Source organism: Coenobita brevimanus, chromosome 90, assembly GCF_032717465.1.
Source record: "Coenobita brevimanus isolate Jiangsu-jjx chromosome 90, ASM3271746v2, whole genome shotgun sequence".
Classification (NCBI taxonomy): domain Eukaryota; kingdom Metazoa; phylum Arthropoda; class Malacostraca; order Decapoda; family Coenobitidae; genus Coenobita; species Coenobita brevimanus.
In genome coordinates, this window is record NC_137043.1 from 28906697 (window position 1) to 28933130 (window position 26434).

The window sequence follows — 26434 nt, forward strand, 5'->3', positions numbered from 1 at the left end:
TCCTAACTCTTCCTATCATATCCACATCCACACCATAACGCTTCTTTATATCCTCATTTGTCAGCCTGTCTCTCCATGTGACTCCACAGACTCCTCGTAAATAACTCATGATTCCGTTTCTTACACTCCCAAACTCATCCACCAAGCCATGCAGCTCCCCTTTGTCTTCACTTAACAACACAGTATCATCTGCAAACAACAGTACAGGGAGTTTCCAAACACTACCCTCTCTCACTAGGGCCACTCCAACATCCACTGCCCTACCTTGTATCTCATTTATTACCCCATCCATGAACAGATTGAACAACCATGGAGACATGACACATCCCTGTTTCAACCCAACCTTCAGAGAGAAAAATTAACTCAGTTCACCATCCACACACACTGCAGCCTTAGCCCCCTCATACATACTCTTCACAGCATTCGACAACTTCCCATCCACTCCATATATTCTTAATACTTTCCACAATCCTTGTCTATCCACCCTGTCATATGCTTTCTCCAAATCCATGAAGGCCGCATACAACTGCTTTCCCTTCTCTAGAACCTTTTCCACTAAAGATCTAAGAATGAATATCTGATCTACACAACCTCTTCCCTTCCTAAAGCTGTTTTAGTGTCTGACATTTTTTTCCACATTGGAGCATGTCTGTCACTACTGTACACATTATATTATTCACATTTAGAGAAAATGTGTTGTAGCGTTGAGATAAGAGTCCAAATACCACTTTAGTGTAGCGTGCTGTGGGAACGAAATGAGCACTAGATTTTGCAGAGCCTAGCATTCTCTATCATAAACAATGAGGGTAAAGGGAATGCGATAGAGAAATATGAATTGAACATATGTTTAAAGTCTTGGGAAATATTTACCCTATTGGTATTCTTTTAGTGTAATCAATACTACTTCATTGAGGTGTATAATGTGCATGGTAATGTTGTGATGCTTCTATTCATGTATATATCCCAACTGTCTGTGGGGTTTGGCACCTCTGTATATGCTGACCTAAGCGCCACTCCCAGCGGGGAAAGCCGGCCAGCTACAGAGAATGCTCCTATCATTCAAACGAGAGGGACGTATTTACTCTGGGCTCACTCTGTGTCGCAGTTGTATCTTTCTGTGGCCAATAAAGAGAGAGAAATCTGCTTAGTTTTCATTTCACCTGCACACGCTACCTTTACCATTCCTTCAACAGGATCTAAACTGATTTCCCACCATTTCCAGTGTGTGAGAAGACATTTGATGGAGTGTCAGCTGGAAGTGACTTCGACCAGGCAAAACGTTATAACCTTGCTTGGAACAGTGCAGTCACGTCTAAGCTGATACATAAATTGATCAGCTGTGGGGTTCCATAAAGCTGATATATTAGTGACCAGTTAAGGTATCCACACAAACCGACACAAAGCCTCCCTGTTCTTCACCAACTAATTCCTCTGTTATTTCCCTAACTCTGTCAATAAGTATCCTACCATACACTTTTCCTAATATACTAAGAAGGCAAATGCCCCTATGATTACCACATACTTCTTTTTCCCCTTTTCCATTGTACAAGGGAATAATTATACCTGACTTCCAATCCTCCGGGACTCTACCTTCCTCCCATGCCAATCTGCACATCTTTCACATCCATTCTACTACTATCTCTCCTCCATGCTTCAGCATTTCACCACACACTCCAGCAATTCCTGGGGCTTTCCCCAATTTGACTTTCTTCATCGCCTCCACAACTTCTATCCTACTGATTTCTTCCTGTCTTCTAACCTCCCTCCTTCTCCCGGCCATTCCCCAGCCACTTATACTTGCATTACTTCCATTCTTTATGTTCAACAATTCATTGAAGTGTTTCTCTCCATCTGCTCACTTTTTCTCCCTTCTCCACTAGTAATCTACCATTTTTATCTTTTACTCCTCTACTAACTTCACTGCCAACCTGTCTTACTCTCTTCACCTCTTTCCAGAACATTTTCTTACAGTCCCTCCACTTTACACTCAAATTCCTTCCAAATTCTTCATCCGCTCTCTTCTTACTCTTACTAATCTTTTCACCTCTCTCTTCCTTTCTACATATAACTCTCTTCCGCTTCTGAACTTCTTCCAGGCCCCTATTTCTCATCCATTCATTGTATGGTTTCTTCTTTTGTGCCACAGCCTGTCTCACCTCTTCATTCCACCATGCTGTTCCTTGCACCCTCTTCTGTCTTCTCATCACCCCACACACCACATCACATGCTGCACATATTTCTTCTGTGAATATCTTGCACACACCTTCCATGTCCCCCATCTGCTCCAATTCATATTTACCCAATCGTTCCTCCACTTCTCTCTTATATTCTGCCTTTTTCTCATATTTAACAACCCTGTAACAAAAATGTATCCATGTCTGACACCTGCACAATGCTAAAAGGATCATCAAGGTTCTTCTCCAAGTTTACACATTCATTATTACCTGCATAAAATGTTTTATTTCCCATTTAAAATAACACCCATAGCTGATGATTGTATTCAGAAAGACTGAAAGTCAAGCTGTTGCCTAGAAGAGAGCTGTTACTGGTAGATACCACTGTAGGCTGTAAAGTGCACTATAGCATTACTCTCCTCCACTCTACCTTTGCTGAACAAAATTATTTTTGGAGAGAGAGAGAGAGAGATTTTTCACCCTTTAAGTACTGTATGATGACATTTTAAACTTTATTCTTGATAATATTCAGAACATCATAAGAAACTTTTCGAACTGGGCAAGCTACATACAGCCTGCATATATCCCCTTCTGTAAGAGAGATCTTTCTTAAGATAAACAAAACAACCTGAAGGCTGCAAGAGTATAAAAGAATGTCATTGTGCTGAAAGGGTAAAACTTACTATAAAAGGAACATAACACATGCACTACTATTTACCCTCATTATCAGCTTTGTCGACACTAGCTCCAGAATCTAACAGCATCTTTACCATCTTGTAATTTCCTTTCTTTGATGCAATCTTTAGGGCAGTCCATCCTGTTGAAGAGCATATAAGAAACTTTATCCTCACTCTTGTTTCCACAGAGGTTGAGTTGTGGGGAGTGGGTTACACTTACACAGAGGACAGTATGTCTGAAAGGACTGTTGGAGAGGCATATAAACTTCACCAATACGATAGAGGCTTTTAACCCGTTAACTGCGTGTGGCGGTTTTTTGGAGGTGTCCGTGGTGCGCAGACATAGGGGTAAAAATGAAATTTCCCTAAGGCCAAATTTTGTCTTAGGAAATGAAAGAACACATGCCAAAGTGTATAGTAACAAAATATTAGCTCAATATTTACCTTGGTAAAGCCATGGATGAACATCGTAGTGTCTGATTCCTTATTGGAATGTATGGTTTTCGGTTTCTTTTTCGGTTTCAGTTTCAGTTTTGGTTTTCAAGGCTCAAACATGCTTGCATGGGTCAGCCTTGGTCACCAAGGCAGTATATTCGAAATTCACCTGCGCAGCCAGTGCTGTATTGAGCAGTCACACTTGGAACAGCCCAGGCTATATAGAGCAATTAACGGGTTAACTGTGTGGAAGAGATGCTGAGGGAGATGATTGTGCCTTTGATAAGATCGAGATTAGCATATGCAGCAATGGTATGTTCACTGTATTTAAAGAAATATTTTAAGCTAGAAAAGGTGCAAAGGATGACCAATATCAAGAGAGCTACCTTGTGAGGAGAGACCGGTGAAGCTGTAATTGCAAGCCTTAAGCGAAAAGAAGATTTGATTACGATGTTTAAAGAAATGAGAGGAATAGAAAACGTGGAGAGAGGATTTTATTTGTGAAAGATGAAACATGGAGAAGAGAACATGAATGTAAAATGAAGAAGAGCACATCTTAAGTGATGTAAAAAAAAAACAAAAAAAAAATCCACACATGTCCTACAGTTATTTGGAGAAGTTTGAAATGGGAACTGATGGGAGCATAAAGCATTCATGTTCAAAAATAGATTGGATAAAAGTAGACACAGTAACACTAGTTTAGCGCTCTCTCTCACACACACACACACACACACACACACAGAGGAGGAGGAGTGATGATAGCAGTGAAAAACAACCTAAATGTGGATAGTGTGGAACTGGGAGAAGGTATGGCTGAAGTGATAAACATGGTAATAGAAACCAGAAAGGAAAGGTAAGAAAGACATCACAGTAGCTTATGCCCCCCCCATGACAGGGGCATGGAATGAGGAGGAATGTCAAAAGATGTCACAGTCAGATACCAACAGAAATGACTGAGAAAAGCAACAGCATAATCATGATAAGTGAATTTAATTGTAATGAGGAAAACTGAGAGGAGTGGGACTCAGGAAATAGTGAAGATTCATGGGTCAGTATACTGTTAAATATAGTAATGGACAATGTAATGACCAAGTGGGTCAAAGATGAGACAAGATTTAGAGATGATGACACACCAGCAAGACTAGATATAATTCTAACCACAGAACCTGATGCAACTGAATCTCTGAACTATTATGTGTCCTATAGGCAAAAGTGATCATGTGATGAGTTCCAAATGACAGTAGGCAATAGGGGGACAAGAGATGAGCTATACAGGCATGGAAGATACAACTTAGAGAAAGCAAACTTAACACGAGTGAGGAAATTTTTAGAAGAAGCAGATTGGCAAGAATTCAGGGAAACGAGAAATATAAAAGATGTGGGATATCTTTCAAGACTTCTACAATATGGGTGTGGAAAAGTATGTGCCAAAAGTTAGTGGGAAAGAAAACTGGAGAAATGACTGGTTCAATAAAAGGTGAATGATTGCAAAAACAGAAAGGAATAAGGCATGGAACAAATGGAGAAAGAGAGGTAATGATAGAACAAAGGAAGAATACAAAAGAACTAGAAATGAATATACAAGAATACAATGAATAAACAAGAGTACATAGAGAGGAAGAAAAAAACTTTGAAAAAGGTATAATTGACAAATGTAAGGATGAACCTAAACTGTTCTCCAGGTTTGTTAATGACAAAGTGAAATAAAAGGAGGGAATCAATAAAATTAAAGTAGAATGAAATGTCTACAAAGATGGGGTTATGCAAGCTGAAATAACTAATTATTCCAGTCAGTTTTCACAAGAGAAAGTGATTTTGTGGAAGAGGAGGGAGTAACTAGAAATGTATTAATAAAAGAAGTAAAAGATGAAGTGCAAGAAGTGAACAAATTAATGGAAATTCAGGATGTGAGGAAGGCCCCAGGACCAGACCGGATCTCAAATTGGATACTAGAGGAATGCAGAGAACAACTGGTGGATAAGATTCGCTGTCTGATTGTGTCTTTTCTGGAAGAAAGGAAAGTGCCTTGGGAATGGAAGAGGGCCAGTGTGGTACCAGTTTATAAGGGAGGGAACAAGGAAGAACCCCTGAATTACAGACCAGTGTCCCTGCCAGCTTGGTTGCAAAATTGTGCATGAGAATCCTGAAAGACATATGGATAAAATATCTGGAGGAGATGGACATTTTGGCTCAAAGTCAGTTTGGATTCAGAAATGGAAGGTTGTGTGTTTCCAACTTGTTGAGCTTCTACTCTAGGGTGATTGACATGCTACAAGAGAGAGAGAGTTGGGTGGATTGTGTTTATTTAAATATGGAGAAAGCCTTTGACAAGGTACCCCATGAGCAACTAATGTGGAAATTGGAACACACAGGAGGACTGAAGAGGAACCTTTTGGAGTGGATGAGAGACTTCTTGGGAGACAGGCAAATGATGACAGTAATAAAGGGCAAGCTATCTGGGTGGATGGAAGTAACAAGTGGAGGCCCATAGGGCTCTGTGTTAGCGCCCATAATGTTCCTGATTTACGTAAATGGTGCGGTAGATGGAGTGAACAGTTATGCATGTCTGTTTGCTGACGATGCGAAGAGCATAAGGAAAGTAGATACTGAAGAAGACTGTAAAATGCTGCAGGAGAACCTGGATAGGGTTCATGAGTGGAGCTGCATGTGGGAAATGAAATTTGATGCAAAAAAATGTAAAATATTGGAAATGGGTAAAAGTACCTAAAGACTGTCACTCAATTATTTGATGGGTAATGACCAATCACAAAAGTGAAAGAAGAGAAGGACTTGGGAGTGCTGGTCCAGGATAATTTGTCACCCCCAAAACACATTAACAAGATACAGTAGTTAGAGAGACGTTTAACCCTTTAACCGCGGGCATTGTTTTGCCCCGACTGTCCTCTCCCGCGGGGGTTTCGACCAAAATGTAAACAAACTTTAAACTTTTATAACTCTGCACAGAATAGATCTAGAGCGAAAAATAAGGTACCATTAGAAAGTACTAACCTTCGGCTTTGCAATGATGTAGGTTTCATGATTTCGTTGATTAACACTGGATGGGCAGTGCCATTAGAAGTGAGCGATCTAAAATCACTATTTTTCGCTCACACACCATTACCTTCCTTCATACACCATTACCAAATGCCAACCTCATTCTGATAATAATACTATAAACATATATGAACACTGCACATACGATAAACACCCACTCTGCGTTCACTGAGGCAGGTAAAAGGCACTGTAATTGCCTGCCTTCACTTCCACATCAGCAGTGTTGTCACTCACACAGCTGGACAGATACTGATGCGTGTTTGGTCCGGGGTGGGGTGGGGGGCCCAGGGGGTGGGAGGTGGAGCCCCAGGGGGGGGAGGGGAGGTGGGGGTCGGCTGGAGTGAAAGAACTTAATAGCTACTCTCCCTTGAAACAATTGGCGCACGGAAAAAACGCAGAGTATTCAAAATATTCACAAACATTCGAGAATGACACCCGCGGTTTGGTCCAGTTTTTGCAATGTCATTCTGGAATGACACCCGCGGTTAAAGGGTTAATCTCTTGGCTAACATACGAGCAGCATTTCATTACGTGGACGAGATGATGAAAAAATTGATAATGACCATGATCTGCCCCAGGTTGAAATATGCAGCAGTAGTGTGGCCCCTACATAAAAAGAAAGATATAAACAAGATTGAGAGAATACTAAGAACAGCAACCAAGGTGGTCCCTACCCTGGCAGATCTGTTGTACAGGGAAAGGCTGGATAAGCTCGATCTGCCTACCTTAGAAGAAAGGAGATAGAGGGACGACATGATTGCAGTGTTCAGGGCCATGATGGGAGTAGAAAAAATTGGCAGAGAAGATCTCTTTATATGGAATGAGAGAGTAACAAAAGGACACGGAATGAAACTGAAAAAGCCAGGTTGCTTGAAGGACATCAAGAAATAGTTTTTCCATATAGATGCACAGACCTATGGAATAACCAGGACAAAGAGATCATCCAGTCCAAAACCTCAAAAGAGTTCAAAGCAAAATTTGACTTATTTGAGAAACAGTGACGGGACCCCGCAGGTGTAGTTCATTTCCTGTATATCACAAGTAGGTAAATACAGCTATGTAAACCCACACACACACACACACACACACACACACACACACACACACACACACACACACACACACACACACACACACGGACAACCACAATGGACGGACGTGTCTCCCAACAGCTCCCAGGCCCAGGCTGCATACCTTAAGTAGTTTCCAGGAATTATGTTTATCCTGTCTCCTATGGTTTTGTTTTAAGTTTAAAATATTGTAAGTTAATACAGACTACCAAAATGTAAAGATTTATTGGGAAAAATATACATGAATGTTTTGTAGTATTTTTGGTAACAGCTGTTTTTGCTACAGTAACCAACATCCAACATGGCCGAAAATGTAAACACTGAGGGACTCGAATTTCCAGGATTTGATAGAAATACTAATATCATTGATCTGCTTAAAACATTGATAATGAGGATTAGTGAACTTGAAAAGAAAGTGGAGAATTTAGTGTTAAAGGATGTTTCTGAGAATATGGAAATTACCATACAGAGTCTGATCCACTCCAGTGAGACGGCGAATGAAGAAATCAGAAATTTAAAGCGTGAAAATGTTGAATTGAGGAGGAAACTAGAAGAGAGTACTAATAAAACAGAGAAGGTGAGTAGTGTATTAGAAGAACATAAGGCACAGTGGGCACACGTAGAAGAAGAACAGAAAGAAGTGGTCAGCTTAAGAGAAATCATCCAGGAAGAAAGGGAAATGAACAAGAAAAAGATGGAAGAAAATGTAGCGAAAATACTGAAGAAAAAAGAGAAAATAGTGCGAGAAACTGTAAAAAGGAACAGATGCGTGGTAATATTTGGAAACAGGGAGGAGGAAGAAAAGGTTAGATTCGTGAGACTCGAGAGAGACACGAACCTGGTGAGAGGTATATTAGGCAAAACTGACCCCAAAGGAGACAAGTGGGTAAAAGAAATTGAGGAAGTAAGGAGGATAGGGCCTTATAGGAAAGAGGAAACAAGACCAATGAGAGTCAAGTTGACATCAGCAAGTTTAGTAAATGATATACTCAAAATGACCTGGAAATTAAGCAAAGAGGCTGGAATGGATAATATTATAATAAGAAAAGATTTAAATGAAGAAGAAAGAGAAGTTTTAAAATCATTGAAGGATCAAGCAAAGGAAAAAAATGATAAGAGGACAGAGGAAGAATATAATACTTTTTTTTGGAGAGTACTGGATAGGAAAGTAAGGAAGTGGTATATAAGGAAATAGAAGCGATGGAAACTAAGGGGGATAGCTGTGAAAGATTAGAAATGGAGGAAGTGGTAAGAAATTGAGGGAGTGGTACTGATGGAGAGAACGAGAGAAGAGGGTATAAAAAATATGAAAAATAATTAAAAGGTGATTATACACAAACACTGATGGTTTAATATCGGCAAGGCTTGAAATTAATGATTTCTTGAGAGAATATGAACCTGATGTCATGTGCTTTGTAGAGACCAAATTAAGAGAGGATATTGATGTTCTTTTGGGAGATGGTAAATACAATCTGTGGAGAATAGACCGAAAAGAAAAAACGGGAGGAGGAGTGATGATAGCAGTGAAGAACAACGTAAATGTAGATACCGTGGAAATGGGAGAAGGCAGGGCTGAAGTGATATATATGAAATTAGAAACTGGAAAGTGAAGAGAGATATGGTGGTAGTGTATGTTCCCCCTAAGACGAGAGCATGGAATGATGACGAATACCATGAGATGTTGTCAGATATGGCTAGCTATTTACAAAAAATAATTGAGAAAAGCAGTAATATAATTTTGGTGGGCGACTTTAACTGTAAAGAGGTGAACTGGGAGGAATGGGACTCAGGAGGCAGCGAGGACTCGAGGGGCACTATATTATTAAATATAATGATGAATAATGTGATGACGCAATAGGTCAGAGAAGAGACACGGTTCTGAGGTGAGGACATACCAGCAAGGTTAGATTTACTGTTTACCAAAGAACCCGATGTAATAGAATCACTGAAATATTTCTGTCCTATAGGAAAAAGTGATCATGTGGTCATTGAGTTCCAGATGATAATAGGGAACGTTGAGCCAAGAGACGAGCTTCATAGACAGGGAAGATACAACTTTGGGAAAGCTAATTTCACAGGACTGAGAAACTTTCTTGAAAATGCGGATTCGAGAAAATTCAGAGAAACGAGAGATACAAAGGAAGTGGGATATCTTTCTAGACCTCTACAATTTGGGAGTGGAAAAATTTGTACCAAGAGTAAGAGGGAAAGAAAACAGGAAAAAGGAGTGGTTTAATAGAAGGTGTAGGATAGCAAAAAAAAAAAAGAGAGATAAGGCGTGGAACAACTGGAGAAAGAGGGGCAACACCAGAACAAAGGAAGAATATAAAAGAACTAGAAATGATTACACAAGAATACGTAGAGAGGAAGACTGGAATTTTGAAAAAGGTATAATAGACAAATGCAAGGATGAACCCAAACTGTTCTATAGATTTGTTAATGGCAAATTGAAACAAAGGGAAGAAATCACTAAATTGAAAGTAGTATGAGAGGTTTTTAAGGATGCGGCAATGCAAGCTGAAATAATGAACAAATGTTTCCAATCAGTTTTCACTAATGAAAAAGAGTTTGTGGAAGGGGAGGGAGTGGCTAGAAATGTACCGGTGATAAAAGATATAGAAGTGGAGGTACAGGAAGTGTACAAATTATTGGAAACCCAAGATGTAAGGAAAGCCCCAGGACCTGATGGACTTTCTAATTGGGTACTGAAGGAATGCAGGGAACAACTGGCAGATAAAATTCACAGTTCTCTGGAAGAGGGGAAAGTGCCACAAGAATGGAAGAGGGCAAATGTGGTACCAATTTATAAGGGAGGAAACAGGGAAGAACCCCTGAATTATAGACCAGTGTCTCTAACCAGCATGGTCGCAAAATTGTGCAAGAAAATCCTGAAAGACAGATGGATAAAATATCTAGAAGAGATGAATATTTTGGCTGAATGTCAGTTTGGATTCAGAAGTGGAAGGTCATGTGTTTCTAACTTGTTGAGCTTTTACTCAAGAGCGATTGACGTGGTACAGGAGAGAGATGGTTGGGTGGATTGTGTGTACTTAGAGAAGGCCTTTGACAAGGTACCTCATAAGAGACTAATGTGGAAACTAGGATATATAGGAGGACTGAAAGGGAAACTCCTGGAATGGATGAGACTTTTTGAGAGACAGATAAATGAGGACAGTAATAAAGGATTGGATGTCTGGATGGAGGGAAGTAACAATTGGTGTCCCCCAAGGCTCGGTGTTGGCACCAGTAATGTTTCTGATTTACGTAAATGATATGGTAGATAGAGTGAACAGTTATGCAAGTCTGTTTGCTGATGATGTAAAGATCTTGAGGAAGATAGAGGTTGAGGAGGATTGTAAAATGCTGCAGGAGGATTTGGATAGGATACATGATTGGAGCCGGAAGTGGGAAATGAAATTTAATGTAAAGAAATGTAAAATATTGGAAATGGGTAAAAGTACCAGGAGGCCATCATTGGATTATTTGTTGGGTAATGAATTAATCACTAAAATGAGAGAAGAGAAAGACTTAGGAGTGCTGGTCCAAGATAGTTTGTCACCTGAAAAGCACATTAATAAGATAGTTAGAGAGACTTATAAACTCCTGACTAACATAAGAGTAGCATTTCATTATATGGATGAGGAGATGATGAAAAAATTGATAGTGGCCATGATCCGCCCCAGGTTAGAATATGCAGCGGTAGTGTGGTCCCCACACAAAAAGAAAGATATAAACAAGATTGAGAGTATACAAAGAACAGCAACCAAAATGGTCCCCAGTCTGACAGACCTGTCATACAGAGAGAGGCTGGAAAAGCTGGATTTGCCTTCCTTAGAGGAAAGGAGAAAGAGGGGAGACATGATTGCAGTGTTCAGGACCATGGTGGGAGTAGATAAAATTGACCGTGAAGATCTGTTTTTATGGGATAAGAGAGCAACAAGAGGACACGGAATGAAATTGAAAAAGTCAAGCTGCTTGAAGGATATCAAGAAATATAGCTTTCCATACAGAAGTACAGTAATCACTCTAATATCCGGACGCCCAATAACCGAACATCCCCACTAACCGAACCTTATCGTCCTGGGATCAAACATTCCCAAAATGGTCCGAAAATCCAAAAAAATTGGAAAAAAAATCGATTTTTTGCCGTCCGTAATTTGAACTTGCCGCGCGCGCCGCGTGAGAGCATTGTTTTGGTTCGTCATTCCTCCGACGTCCGATAGAGCGCCGCTGCATCCTCCCCACTTCCCGCCTGTCTCTCACCGCGACAAGACCTACGCTCTTCGTCATGGCTGCCCACGTGCTCGCTTTTGTGGTGGTGCCGTACTTGCTGCAAGGCCTCCTGCTGCTCTCTGCCCTACTCTTAGTGTGTGTGATGATGGCCCCGCCTCCTGAGAAAAGGAAGAGAGTGGTGTTGACTCTGGAGAAGAAACGGGAGATATTGGAGAAGGTTGATGCGGGTTGGTCTTCCTCTCGCATTCTCCGCGAGTTCAACCTGGCCCGGTCGACTTTGTTTGATATCAAGCGTTCCCGAGACAAGCTCATGCAGTACACGGCTGACTTCTCGTCGAGAAGCAAACGCAACGTGGAGAGGAAGGTTATGTTTACTCCCAAGTATGCAGAGATCGACCGCTCCACGTTGATTTGGTATCGACAGCAACGTGCAGCTGGTGTGATGGTACGTGGAACGGAGCTGAAGGCTGCTGCTGAGAAGTTTGCAAGGCTTCACGACGCCCTAGACTTCAAGGCATCCGAGGGTTGGCTCTTCGCGTTCAAGTTGCGACATGGCCTTACTAACCGTAAAGCACATGGCGAAGCATTGGACGCTAACGAGGATGGAGTGGACGAGTTTCGGCACAAGGTGAAAGGCTTGATCGACAGGGAGGGCCTCACTCTCGGTCAAGTCTATAACGCTGACGAAACTGGCCTATTCTATCGCTCGGTGCCAACGAACACTCTCGCCGATGAGACGGAGAAGCGTGTACCTGGCCACAAGCTTTCTAAGGAACGGATATCTGCTTTGTGTTGTGCCAATGCTAACGGCATGCACCGGCTTAAGCCCGTTATTGTTGGCCGTGCAAAGCAGCCTCGGTGCCTTCGTGGGGTGATGGATGTCCTTCCTGTCGTATGGTACCATTCTTTGAAAGCATGGTTCACAGCTGTGATTTTCAAAGACTGGTTTCACCATCACTTCGTCAAGGAGGTCATACATTACCAGACGAAGACACTGGGAATTCCTCGCGACCAGGTAAAGGCTCTCCTTCTCCTCGACAATGCACCTGCCCACCCGTGCGACAAGGACTTGGTTGCTGAGAATGGCCGTATTAGGTGCATGTTTCTGCCACCTAATACGACTGCTCTCATTCAACCAATGGACCAAGGAGTGATCGTGGCAACAAAGCGCCTGTACCGTCGGAAGTTCCTGGACGAGGTGATGGTGGTTCTCGAGGACGAGGACGAGCGCAGGGAAGGACGTGACACTCGAGGCAAGCGGACTTTGGAAAACCTTCGCCGCTACAACATCAAGTCTGCGCTGTACAACTGGGCTAGTGCATGGAAGGAAGTCCCTGTGAAAACTCTTGAAAATGGTTGGTCTCGTCTGCTTCTCGGAACAGATGTGGAGTACGATTTCCTAGGGTTTGACGTGGATGACTTCCATGCACGGCTACGTACGCACGGCGACGATGTTGATGTGGACGATGTTCGTGAGTGGTTGGACGACGACGAGGGCGATCCTGGGTATCAGACGTTGTCTGATATCGAGATCGCGTCTTCGGTTGCTGGTGTCAGTCCCGAACTTGAAGATTCCGACGACGAAGGCGATGATGATGCAGACTCCGCCCAGCAGGACACTACTCCAGCCATCCCCAAGCTGAGCGCACTCCGGGAACATCTAGAGTTCGTCCTAGACTACCTGGAACACCCGGACTGCGACAGGGAGATGGGGCCCTTGGGACTCGTGGAGGAAGTGCGTGCTTTCCGGCAGCGCATCATCAATCGCCAGAATCGTCGGTCCTTGCGTCAGTCAACGATTGACAGTTTTTTCAGGCCCGTGACCCCCGCTGTGCCAAGCCCTGGTTCCACTCCGTTGCCTCCCCAAGACAGGCCCTCATGCTCCGAGCCACAGCCCAGCACATCAGCTACAGTGGAGTCACCGCTCGACGTGAGTTTGCGGCTGTCTTCAGAGTCTTCTGTAGTCGGTACGCCATCACCACTACCCACCGATGCACCCCTTGGACGCCTGCCAGTGATACTCTCGGGCTCTGACAGTGAATAAACAGCAAGAACTTCTCCACTAGACCACACGGGAATTTTGAGTGTTGTGCAGTGAAAAAAACGGTGTGTTGTGTTAAGGTTTTCAAGTTGGGAGAAAAGACTAAGTAGAAAAGAAATTTAACGTAACTAACCTTCTTTGTTTTGGCTTTGGAAACTTAAAAAACTTGGGAAAAGTTAATGTGCAACACTTAAATTTAATGGAACATTATTTGGACTAAAGTGAACACTGTGAAAAGAACGGACTTCTGTGTGTTAGTGACTAAGTTCAGTGCAAGACTTCAGGAAGAGTGTAGTGCAAGTGCTTCAGGAAATCGTTCTTACTGTCAGAGTCCGAGAGGAGGCGGTTATTCATCGAGGTGTCCAGGGACTTGCTGTAAGTAGCCAAAATGTTTCATGTTGTACTATTTTCCATACTATATTTACCAGAATGTTTCATATTGTATTTTTTCCCATACTATACTTACCAGAAAGTGTCATACTGTACTTCTTTCCATACTAAACTTACCTCATGCATGTGCAGTAGGAATGTGTTTTTCAGAGTTTGGTTAGGTTCGGTTAGGTTAGGTTCGGTTAGAGTCCATAAGTACCAGAATGTTTATTAATGTATGAACATACTTCTAAACCCACATTTTATGTGTCTATTGCATTTATTTCAGTCATTTATGTGCCTTATTGGTGTGATTTGGGTGTTAAATAGGTGCTATGCATGTCCGGAGGGAGTTGTATAGGTGTTTCTCTGTGTTAGGGTCCGTAAGTACAAGTCCATAAGCTGGGGCCCAATATCCGGACAAAACCAATATCCGAACCTACCGATGGCTCTATTGATCCGGATATTGGAGTGATTACTGTATAGATATATGGAATAGCCTGGACAAAGAGATCATCCAGTCTAAAAACTTAAACGAGTTTAAAGCTAAATTTGACTTACTGAGAAACAGCGATGGGAACCCACGAGCATAGTATATATCGTGTGTATCTCAATTAGGTATACTGGGTAAATACATAAGTATTTGGAACGACTTAGACAAAAAAGTGGTGCAGGAGAAAAACATTCATGTGTGTAAAAGTAAACTAGATAAATGTGGATATGGAGACAGGACAACACGAGCATTGTTCAATTCCTGTATACTACAAATAGGTAAATACAAATAGGTAAACACACACACACACACACACACACACACACACACACACACACACACACAGCCGGAGAGAGAGGACGTCCCAGGCATCGCTCCTGACCTTGAGTAGTTTCAGGAATTTTGTCTGTCCTGTCTCCTAGGGTCTTTCTTTAAATTTAAAATAATGAAAGTTGGTAGACTACCAAAAATGTAAAGATTTGTTGGCAATAGTATACATGAATGTTTGTGGCTTATTGGTAACAGCTGTTTAGGTACTTGATCGGTACGTTAAAGATGGCCGAAAATGTAAACAATGAGGGAATGGAATTTCAAGGATTTGATGCTAATACTAATGTCATGGACCTAGTGAAAACATTAATTATGAGGATTAGTGAACTCGAAAAAAAAGTAGAGAATCTAGTGATAAAGGATGTGTCAGGAAATACGGAAACCACCATACAGAGTCTAATCCAGTCCAACGAAACAGCCAATGAAGAGATAAAGAATTTGAAGCGGGAAAATGTTGAACTGAGGAGGAAACTTGAAGAGAGTACCAATAAAACGGAGAAGGTGAGTAATGTACTAGAAGAACACAAGGCAAAGTGGGCACACGTAGAGGAAGAACAGAAAGAAGTGGTCAGCTTAAGAGAGATCATCCAGGAAGAAAGGGAAATGAACAAGAAAGAAATGGAAGAAAATGTAGTGAAAATACTGAAGAAAAAAGAGAAAATAGTGAGAGAAACTGTAGAAAGGAACAGATGTGTGATAGTATTTGGAAACAGGGAAGAGGAAGAAAAGGTTAGGTTCGCAAGACTCGAGAGAGACACGAACATGGTGAGAGGAATATTAGGCAAGATTGACCCCGAAGGAAACAAGTGGGTAAAAGAAATTGAGGAAGTAAGGAGGATAGGGCCATATAAGAAAGGGGAAACAAGACCAATGAGAGTCAAGTTTACATCAGAAAGTGTAATAAATGAGATACTTAAAGTGACCTGGAAATTAAGCAAAGAGGCGGGGATGGAAAATATTATAATAAGAAAAGATCTGAATGAAGAAGAAAGAAAAGCTTTAAAATCATTAAAGGAAGAAGTAAAGGAAAAAAATGATAAGAGGACAGAGGAAGAACGTAATACTTTTTTTGGAGAGTATTGGATATGAAAGTAAGGAAATGGTATTTAAGGAAATAGAAGTGAAGGAAATTAGGGGGATGGTTGTGAAAGATCAGAAGTTGAGGAAGTGGTACGGACAGAGAGTAGGAGAGAAGAGGGTATTAATAATGTCAAAAATAATTTGAAGGTGATATATACTAATGTTGATGGTTTCATATCGACAAGGATCGAAATTAATGATTTCTTGAGAGAACATGAACCTGATGTCATGTGCTTTGTAGAGACCAAATTAAGAGAAGATATTGATGTTCATTTGGGAGATGGTAAATACAAACTGTGGAGAAAAGACAGAAAAGAAAAAAGGGAGGAGGAGTGATGATAGCAGTGAAGAACAACATAAATGTAGATACTGTGGAAATGGGAGAAGGCAGGGCTGAAGTGATATATATGAAATTAGAAACTGGAGAGAATGTTAAGAGAGATATGGCGGTAGTGTATGTTCCCCCAAAGACGAGAGCATGGAAGGATGACGAATACCATGAGATGTTGTCAGATATGGCTAGCTACTTGCAAAAAATAATTGAGAAAAGCAATAATATAATTTTGGTGGGTGACTTTAATTGTAAAGAGGTGAACTGGGAGGAATGGTACTCGGGAGGCGGCGAGGATTATGGGGTACTATGTTATTAAATATAATAATGAATAATGTGATGACGCAGTGGGTCAAAGAAGAGACACGGTTTCGAGGTGAGGACACACCAGCAAGGTTAGATTTACTGTTCACCAAAGAACCTGATGTAATAGAATCATTGGAATATCTCTGTCCTTTTGGAAAAAGTGATCACGTGGTCATTGAGTTCCAGATGTTAATAGGAAACGTCGAGCCAAGAGACGAGCTTCATAGACAGGGAAGATACAACTTTGGCAAAGCAAATTTTACAGGATTGAGAAACTTTTTGAAAATGCGGATTGGAGAAAATTCAGAGAAACAAGAGAGATACAGAGGAAGTGGGATATCTTTCTAGACCTCTATAATTTGGGAGTGGAAAAATTTGTACCAAGAGTAAGAGAGAAAGAAAACAGGAAAAAGGAGTGGTTTAATAGAAGGTGTATGATAGCAAAAAAAGAGAGATAAGGCGTGGAACAATTGGAGAAAGAGAGGTAACGACAGAACAAAGGAAGAATATAAAAGAACAAGAAACGAATACACAAGAATACGTAGGGAAGAAGAAAGGAATTTTGAAAAAGGTATAATTGACAAATGCAAGGATGAACCCAAACTGTTTTATAGATTTGTTAATGGCAAACTGAAACAAAAGGAAGGAATCACCAAGCTGAAAGTAGATGGAGAGGTCTTTAATGATGCGGCAATGCAAGCAGAAATAATGAACAAACGTTTCCAGTCAGTTTTCACTAAAGAAAAGGAGCTTGTGGAAGGGGAGGGAGTGATTAGAAATGTTCCGGTGATGGAAGATATAAAAGTGGAGGTGCAGGAAGTGTATAAATTACTGGAAACTCAAGATGTAAGGAAAGCCCCAGGACCTGATGGAATTTCTAATTGGGTACTGAAGGAATGCAGAGAACAACTGGCGGATAAAATTCACAGCTTAATTGTATGCTCACTGGAAGAGGGGAAAGTGCCAAAAGAATGGAAGAGGGCAAATGTGGTACCAATTTACAAGGGAGGAAACAGGGAAGAACCCCTGAATTATAGACCAGTGTCTCTAACCAGCATGGTCGCAAAATTGTGTGAGAGAATCCTGAAAGACAGATGGATAAAATATCTGGAAGAGATGAATATTTTGGCTGAATGTCAGTTTGGATTCAGAAGTGGAAGGTCATGTGTTTCAAACTTGTTGAGCTTTTACTCAAGAGCGATTGATGTGGTACAGGAGAGAGATGGTTGGGTGGATTGTGTGTACTTAGACTTAGAGAAGGCCTTTGACAAGGTACCTCATAAGAGACTAATGTGGAAACTAGAATATATAGGAGGACTAAAGGGGAAACTTCTGGAATGGATGAGAGACTTTTTGAGAGACAGACAAATGAGGACAGTAATAAAGGAAAAGATGTCTGGATGGAGGGAAGTAACAAGTGGAGTCCCTCAAGGCTCAGTGTTGGCGCCAGTAATGTTCCTGATTTATGTAAATGATATGGTAGATGGAGTGAACAGTTATGCGAGTCTGTTTGCTGATGATGTAAAGATCTTGAGGAAGATAGAGGTTGAGGAGGATTGTAAAATACTGCAGGAGGATTTGGATAGGATACACAATTGGAGCCGGACGTGGGAAATGAAATTTAATGTAAAGAAATGTAAAATATTGGAAATGGGTAAAAGTACCAGGAGACCATCACTGAATTATTTTTTGGGTAATGAATTAATCACAAAAAGGAGAGAAGAGAAAGATTTGGGAGTGCTGGTCCAAGATAGTTTGTCACCAGAAAAGCACATTAACAAGATAGTTGGAGAGACTTATAAGCTCTTGACTAACATAAGAGTAGCATTTCATTATATGGATGAGGAAATGATGAAAAAATTGATAGTGGCCATGATCCGCCCCAGGTTAGAATATGCAGCGGTAGTGTGGTGCCCACACAAAAAGAAAGATATAAACAAGATTGAGAGAATACAAAGAACAGCAACCAAGATGGTCCCCAGTTTGACAGACCTGTCATACAGAGAGAGGCTGGAAAAACTGGATTTTGCCTTCGTTAGAGGAAAGGAGAAAGAGGGGAGACATGATTGCGGTGTTCAGGACCATGGTGGGAGTAGATAAAATTGACAAAGAAGATCTGTTTGTATGGGATAAGAGAGCAACAAGAGGACATGGAATGAAATTGAAAAAGTCAAGCTGCTTGAAGGATATCAAGAAATATAGCTTTCCTTACAGAAGTATAGACTTATGGAATAGCCTGGACAAAGAGATCGTCCAATCTAAAAACATAAACGAGTTTAAAGTTAAATTCGACTTATTGAGAAACAGCGACGGAAACCCACGAGCATAGTACATTCCGTGTATATCACAATTAGGTATATTCTTAAATATTTGGAACGACTTAGACAAAGAGGTGGTGCATGAGAAAAACATTCATGTGTGTAAAGGTAGACTTGATAAATGTGGATATGGAGACAGGACAACACGAGCATTGCTCAATTCCTGTATACTACAAATAGGTAAATACAAATAGGTAAACACACACACACACACACACACACACACACACACACACACACACACATCAACAGCAGCAACAACAACAGCAGCAACCACAACAACAGCAGCAACCACAACAGCAGCAGCAACCACAATAACAGCAACAACAACAACAGCAACAACAACAACAGCAACAACAACAACAGCAACAACAACAACAACAACAACAACAACAACAACAACAATGAAGCCCAAGAAGAGACTGAAGAGGCATTTAGGTTAGGAAAGTACGAGGAAGGAGGTGCAAGGCCACTGAAGGTTAAGTTTAAGTCTCAGGCAACAGTAAATGAAATTATCAGTAGAACATGGAAATTATCAGACAAGGAAGGGTTAAAAAATGTTTGGATAAAGAGAGATGCAAATGAGGAAGAAAGAACCAAAATAAAGGAATTAGTAAAGGAAGCAAAGATAAAAAACAAACAGAGAACAGAGGAAGAGAATACAGTGTTTTATTGGAGAGTCATGGATCAGAAATTAAGGAAGTGGTACCGGCAGAGAGAAGGAGAAAAGAGGGTATAAAAAACATCAAAAGTAATTGGAAGGTGGCATATACTAATGTTGATGGTTTAATATTGGCAAGGCTAGAAAACAACGATTTTTTGAGGGTACATGAACCTGATGTTATGTGCTTTGTAGAGACCAAACTAAGAGAAGATATTGATGTTCATATGGGAGATGGTAAATACAAACTGTGGAGAAGAGACAGAAAAGAAAAAACGGCAGGAGGAGTGATGATAGCAGTAAAGAACAACATAAATGTAGATACCATGGTAATGGGAGAAGGCAGGGCCAAAGTGATAAATATGAAATTAGAAACTGGAGAGAATAACAAGAGAGATATGGCAGTAGTGTATGTTCCCCCTAAGACAAGAGCATGGAGTGATGATGAATACCAGGAAATGTTATCAGACATGGCTAGCTATTTACAGAAAATTATTGAGAAAAGTAACAATATAATTTTAATGGGTGACTTCAGTTGTAAAGAGGTGAACTGGGAGGAATGGGACTCAGGAGGCAGCGAAGATTCGTGGGGCACTACATTATTAAATATAACAATGAACATTGTGATAGTGGTAGGTGGTGGCGACCATCCTCTGTCTCTTCACCGCAATGTTGCATCTTTATCTCTTTTCTATTGCAACTTCAATGGTCACTGTTCCTCTGAACTGTCTGCATGCATTACTCCACTTCTACGACGGGTGCGTAGCACCTGTCCAACTCTCTAATGCAAGAGTTAACCGTTACTCCCAGTCCTTCATTTATGCAACGGGTCAACTCTGGAACTGTCTCCCTCTGTCTGTATTTCCAGCTTCCTATGATCTCCAGTCTTTCAAATGCAGTGTGTCCAGGCATCTCGAAATGAATGGATCTTGAATTTGGCTCTCTCTTGTATTTTGTTTTTCTCTTGAAGGGAACAGTTTTGCGGGCTCATTGCCTTTGGTTCCTTCATCCAAAAAAAAAAAAAAAAAAAAAAAAAAAAAAAAAAAAATTACTTGATGTAGTGATGCCTACCTCTTCCTTAGCTTTTATCATTCTTTTTCTGTGCCTTCCCTCCTCTCTTCCTATTTCTCCCATCTTTCCTGTCACTTCTTATTGTTTTTCTCTCCTTTACAGGTGGCATTACATTGAGTGACAAGCCAAATGGTTTCCTGTAAGCCAAGAAACCATTTACAGTGCTGGGTGGTAACCATACAACCAAACCACACGTGCTCCCTATGTGTCAACAAGTGGGTTGGTGGAGGGTTAGTGCCCCTTCCCGTAAAACAAATAACTCAAGAGTCAAATGGCCACCCCTTACAGGATTATAGCGTATGGCAATAGATAGATAGATAGAACAATGTGATGACACAATGGGTCAAAGAAGAGACACGGCTCCAAGGTGAGGACACACTAGCAAGACTAGACTTACTGTTTACCAACGAACCCAATGTAATAGAATCCTTGGAATATCTGTGTCCTATTGGAAAAAGTGATCATGTGGTCATTGAGTTCCAGATGATAACAGGGAATGTGGAGCCAAGAGACGAGCTTAATAGGCAGGGAAGATACAACTTTGGGAAAGCAAACTTTACAGGATTGAGAAAATTTTTCAAAAATGCGGATTGGAGAAAATTCAGAGAAACGAGAGATACAGAGGAAGTGGGATATTTTTCTATGATTCTATAATTCGGGAGTGGAAAAATTTGTGCCAAAAGTAAGGGGGAAAGAAACCAGAAAAAAGGAGTGGTTTAATAGAAGGTGTATGACAGCAAAAAAAAAAAGAGAGACATGGCGGGGAACAATTGGAGAAAGAGAGGTAACAACAGAACAAAGGAAGAATATAAAATGTACAAATGATTACACAAGAATATTTAGAGAGGAAGAGGGGAATTTTCAAAAAGGTATAACAGACAAATGTAAGAATGAACCCAAACTGTTTTATAGATTTGTCAATGGCAAACTGAAACAAAAGGCGGGAATCACCAAACTGAAAGTAGAAGGAAAGATCTATAAAGACGCAGCAATGCAAGCAGAAATAATGAACAAATGTTTCCAATCAGTTTTCACTAATGAAAAGGAGTTTGTGGAAGGGAAGGGAGTGACTAGAAATTTAGTGATAAAAGATATAAAAGTGGAAGTACAAGAAGTGTATAAATTACTGGAAACTCAGGATGTAAGGGAAGCCCCAGGACCAGATGGAATCTCTCATTGGGTACTGAAGGAATGCAGAGAACAACTGGCAGGTAAGATTCACAGTTTAATTGTGTGTTCTCTGGAAGAGGGGAAAGTGCCTCAAGAATGGAAGAGGGCAAATGTGATACCAATTTATAAGGGCGGAAACAGGGAAGAGCCCCTGAATTATAGAACAGTGTCCCTAACCAGCATGGTTGCAAAATTATGCGAAAGAATTCTGAAAGAGAGATGGATAAAATATCTGGAAGAGATGAATATTTTGGCTGATAGTCAGATTGGCTTTAGAAGTGGAAGGTCATGTGTTTCCAACTTCTTGAGTATGTACTCAAGAGCGATTGACGTGCTACAGGAGAGAGATGGTTGGGTGGATTGTGTGTATTTAGATTTGGAGAAGGCCTTCGACAAGGTACCTCATAAGAGACTAATGTGGAAACTAGAGCATATAGGAGGATTGAAGGGGAACCTCCTGGAATGGATGAGAGACTTTTTGAGAGACAGACAAATGAGGACAGTAATAAAGGATAGGATGTCTGGATGTAGGGAAGTAACAAGTGGAGTCCCACATGGCTCGGTGTTGGTGCCAGTAATGTTCCTGATTTAAGGAAATGATATGGCAGATGGAATGAACAGTTATGCAAGTCTGTTTGCTAATGATGCAAAGATCTTGAAGAAGGTAGAGGTCGAGGAGGATTGTAAAATGCTGCAGGAGGATCTGGATAGGATACACGATTGGAGCTGGATGTGGGAAATGAAATTTAATGCAAAGAAATGTAAAATATTGGAAATGGGTAAAAGTACCAAGAGGCCATCAATGAATTATTTGAAGGGTAATGAACCAATCACAAAAGCGAGAGAAGAGAAAGATTTGGGAGTGCTGGTCCAGGACAGTTTGTCACCTGATAAACACATTAACAAGGCAGTTAGAGAAATGTATAAACTCCTGACTAATATAAGAGTAGAAACTCATTATGTGGATGAGGAGATGATGAAAAAATTGATAGTGGCCATGATTCACCCGAGGTTAGAATATGCAGCAGTAGTGTGTGGTCCCCACACAAGAAGAAAGATATAAACAAGATTGAGAGAATACAAAGAACAGCAACCAAAATGGTCCCCAGTCTGGCAGATCTGTCGTACAGAGAGAGGTTGGAAAAGCTGGATTTGCCCTCCTTAGAAGAAAGGAGAAAGAGAGGGGACGTGATTGCAGTGTTCAGGACCATTGTGGGAGTAGATAAAATTGACAAAGAAGATCTGTTTTTATGGGATAAGAGAGTAACAAGAGGACACGGAATGAAGCTGAAGAAACCAAGCTGCTTGAGGGATATCAAGAAATATAGTTTTCCTTATAGATCTATAGACCTGTGGAATAGCCTGGACAGAGATCTTCCTGTCTAAAAACTTAAACGAGTTTAAAGCTAAATTTGACTTATTGAGAAATAGAGACGGGACCCCACGAGCGTAGCTCATTTCCTGTATATCACAATTAGGTAAACACACACACACACACACACACACACACACACACACACACACACACACACACACACACACACACACAGGGCATCGTCGGAGGTAGACGTCCGTTACCGGCGCTCCATACCAGACCAACACGGCCAGAGGCATTACCTAAATAAGTATCTTTGAATGAGTCAAGCTCTGTACCAGGTTAAACTAAATTATTTTTCATTATTAAAAGGAAAAGAAATAATAAGTTTAAATAAGACTGGTTCAAACAGAACAAAGAACCACGATGCGTTGAGTCAGCTGGGTTTGTTCATACTACAGCAACACGGGGAAAGCGTACATATTCTGTAAGTACATACTCTGTTCATTTAGTATTACAAAATGGATACATACTTTAGTAAAACAAATTTGGAAAAGAAAAGGGATAAAAGTAAAAAGCAAAATGATGATTTCTACCAGGAACTGGTTGAAGTGGAGACTCACAATAGACTGGTTGAACGTGTACACAAACTAGAAATGGCTTTCAAAAATGAAATTGATGAAATAAAGAAGCAAATGCACTTGCAAAAGGAAGAGATAGAAAAACTAGGAAGGGAGGCCAATAAGAAAGACACAACCATCAGTGAACTAAGAGTGGAATTGAGTACGCTTAGGAAGAAAGTGAGTGAAATGGCAAGTACAGTAGTCAATCACGAGAGTGTTATGGAAGAGTTAAAAAATGACACAGAGACAATTAGACAAGCAAGCAGTCTTATGGACCAGAGCAGTGATATTGAGGAGAAGATAACACAGGTGAATGAAGCTGTGCAAAGCTACAAAAGTGATGTAGAAACCACGTATGCTGAAATGGTGAAAGTAAAGAAAGACTTAGAAACAAGGGTGGAGGAAAAAAGCATTAAAAAGGAAGTGAAAAGAATAATCCAAAACAATCCAAAGTTAGTCAGAGATTCAGTAGAAATAAATAAATCAATAGTAATCACTGGTATAGAAGAGGAAGAAATTAAAAACAAGATCACTAGAGACAAAAAGGAGATGGTAAATGTAATGAGCTTACTGAAAGAAGTATCAGAGGAAATCTGTAGTAAAGACATAGAGGAACACAAAAGGTTAGGGAAATACGAGAAAAGCAAGAGAAGACCTCTAAAGGTGACTTTCCAGAGTGTAAACACTGTGGAAGAGATACTAAAAAATGCAAAGAATCTTATGGAAAAAGAGGAGTTCAAAAATGTATGGATAAAAAGATCCCTAACACAGGAGGAACTGGAATTACTGAAAGAGAAAAGGGAGGAAGCAAAAACAAAAAATGAGGGAAGATCAGAAGAGGAGAAGAAGAAATTTTTTTACAAAGTAATAGGATTGCAGATACGAAACTGGTACACAAACAGGATGGAAGAAAAAGGAGGAAGTTAGTAGAACCATGTCATGGCAAGTATATAAACAAGATGATAAAGTTGATGTACTCAAATGTGGATGGAACGGTATCTAAATTACTAGAGATGAATGATTATGTCAGAGAAAATGAACCACAAATAATATGCCTAACTGAGACAAAATTAACACCAAGGATATCCAATGACATACTAAACTTAGAGGAATACAATATATGGAGAAGAGACAGAAATTTAAAAAAAGGAGGAGGAATTATAATATTAACTAAGAAAAATCTAAAAGTCAAGGAAATAAACCTAGATATACCATCACAAGTAGAACTGATTGCAGTAGAGATCGACACATCTGAAGGTAAAGTAATTGTAGCCAATTTGTACATGCCACCCAGATCAAACACATGGGAAAGAGACGAATATGAGGACCTGGCAGAGTGTACAATTCAGAGTATAAGATCCTTGCTACATAAAATGGAAGAGAAATCGGAAAGAATTATACAAACTGGGGACTTCAATACAAATATAAATTGGAATACTCTAGATATAAATAGCCAAGAAAGCTGTTGGGACCAAAAGCTCCTGGATCTCGTACAAGAGTTTTTCTTAACACAACATGTGAGGGAAACCACTAGAAAAAGAGGACGATGTACCTTCAGTGCTAGATCTAATATTTACTAGTCAAGAAAATGACACTGACAGTTTAATATATCACCCTCCACTCGGCAAAAGCGATCATGCAGTACTAAATTATAACTTCAGGATAGCATATGACATAGTAAACAGCAATGACAGTTACAAAAAGAGCCTAAACTATAAAAAGGGAAATTATCAAGACCTAAAGAAGTATTTCTTAGAAGTTGATTGGGAAAATGAGCTTAGAGGACAAGATTTAAATGCTGTATATAAAAATTTTTGTGAATTTTATGAAATAGGAGTCCAGAAGTACATCCCACAGCACAAAGAAGCAGATAAGAAAATACAGAAATGGTTCAATACAGAATGTAAAAAATCAAAAGAAAGAAGAAATTTGTTGTGGAATAGATACAGAAGACACAACAGTGAAAGGGCGTATAATAATTACAAACAGGCAAGAAACGACTATACAAGAATAAGGAGGGAAGCCCAAAAACAGTTTGAGGAGGATATAATAAATAAAAGTAATGATCAACCAAAGCTGTTTTACAGCTATATCAGAAGCAAAACCAAAGTAAAAGATATAATACAATCCATTACGGACGAGGGAATCACTTATACACAAGAGAAAGATATCTGTGAAGCACTAAATAAGAATTTCCAATTAGTTTTTACAGAAGAAAAAAATTTTGAGAGGGACTATGTGGAACACGCATGTCCACACATACTACCAGATATACAAATAGCAGAAAAAGTAATACAGGAGGAGTTAAGTAGATTAGACAGAGGAAAAGCAAGTAGGCCTGATGAAATTTCATGTTGGGTTTACAAGAATGTGCAAAGGAGTTAAGTAAACCATTATTTTTAATTTTCAAGAAATCCTTGAGTCAAGGGAAACTACCTGATATTTGGAAAAAAGCAAATATAGTCCCCTTATTCAAGAAAGGAAATAGACAAAATCCTCTCAACTACCGACCAGTATCACTGACCAGTGTTGTAAGCAAGGTATTAGAAAAACTTATAAGAAAAGCTTGGGTAAATCATCTAGAAGAACACAGTATGATAACAGAAAGACAGTTTGGTTTCAGAAAAGGAAAATCATGTGTTACTAATTTGTTGAGCTACTATGACAGAGTAACAAACACAAT

The 26434-nt window shown here is 40.2% G+C and overlaps 1 protein-coding gene across 1 annotated transcript in view; it reads right to left on the reverse strand.

Moving 5' to 3' along the window:
• The window catches only part of LOC145411652 (uncharacterized), a 159723-nt gene that overhangs the window by 113105 nt on the left and 20184 nt on the right, over positions 1-26434 (reverse strand). The window contains exon 4 of the mRNA XM_080281658.1: positions 2893-2991. Coding sequence (XP_080137784.1) covers positions 2893-2991 — 99 coding nt within the window. The remainder of the gene's footprint in view (positions 1-2892; positions 2992-26434) is intronic.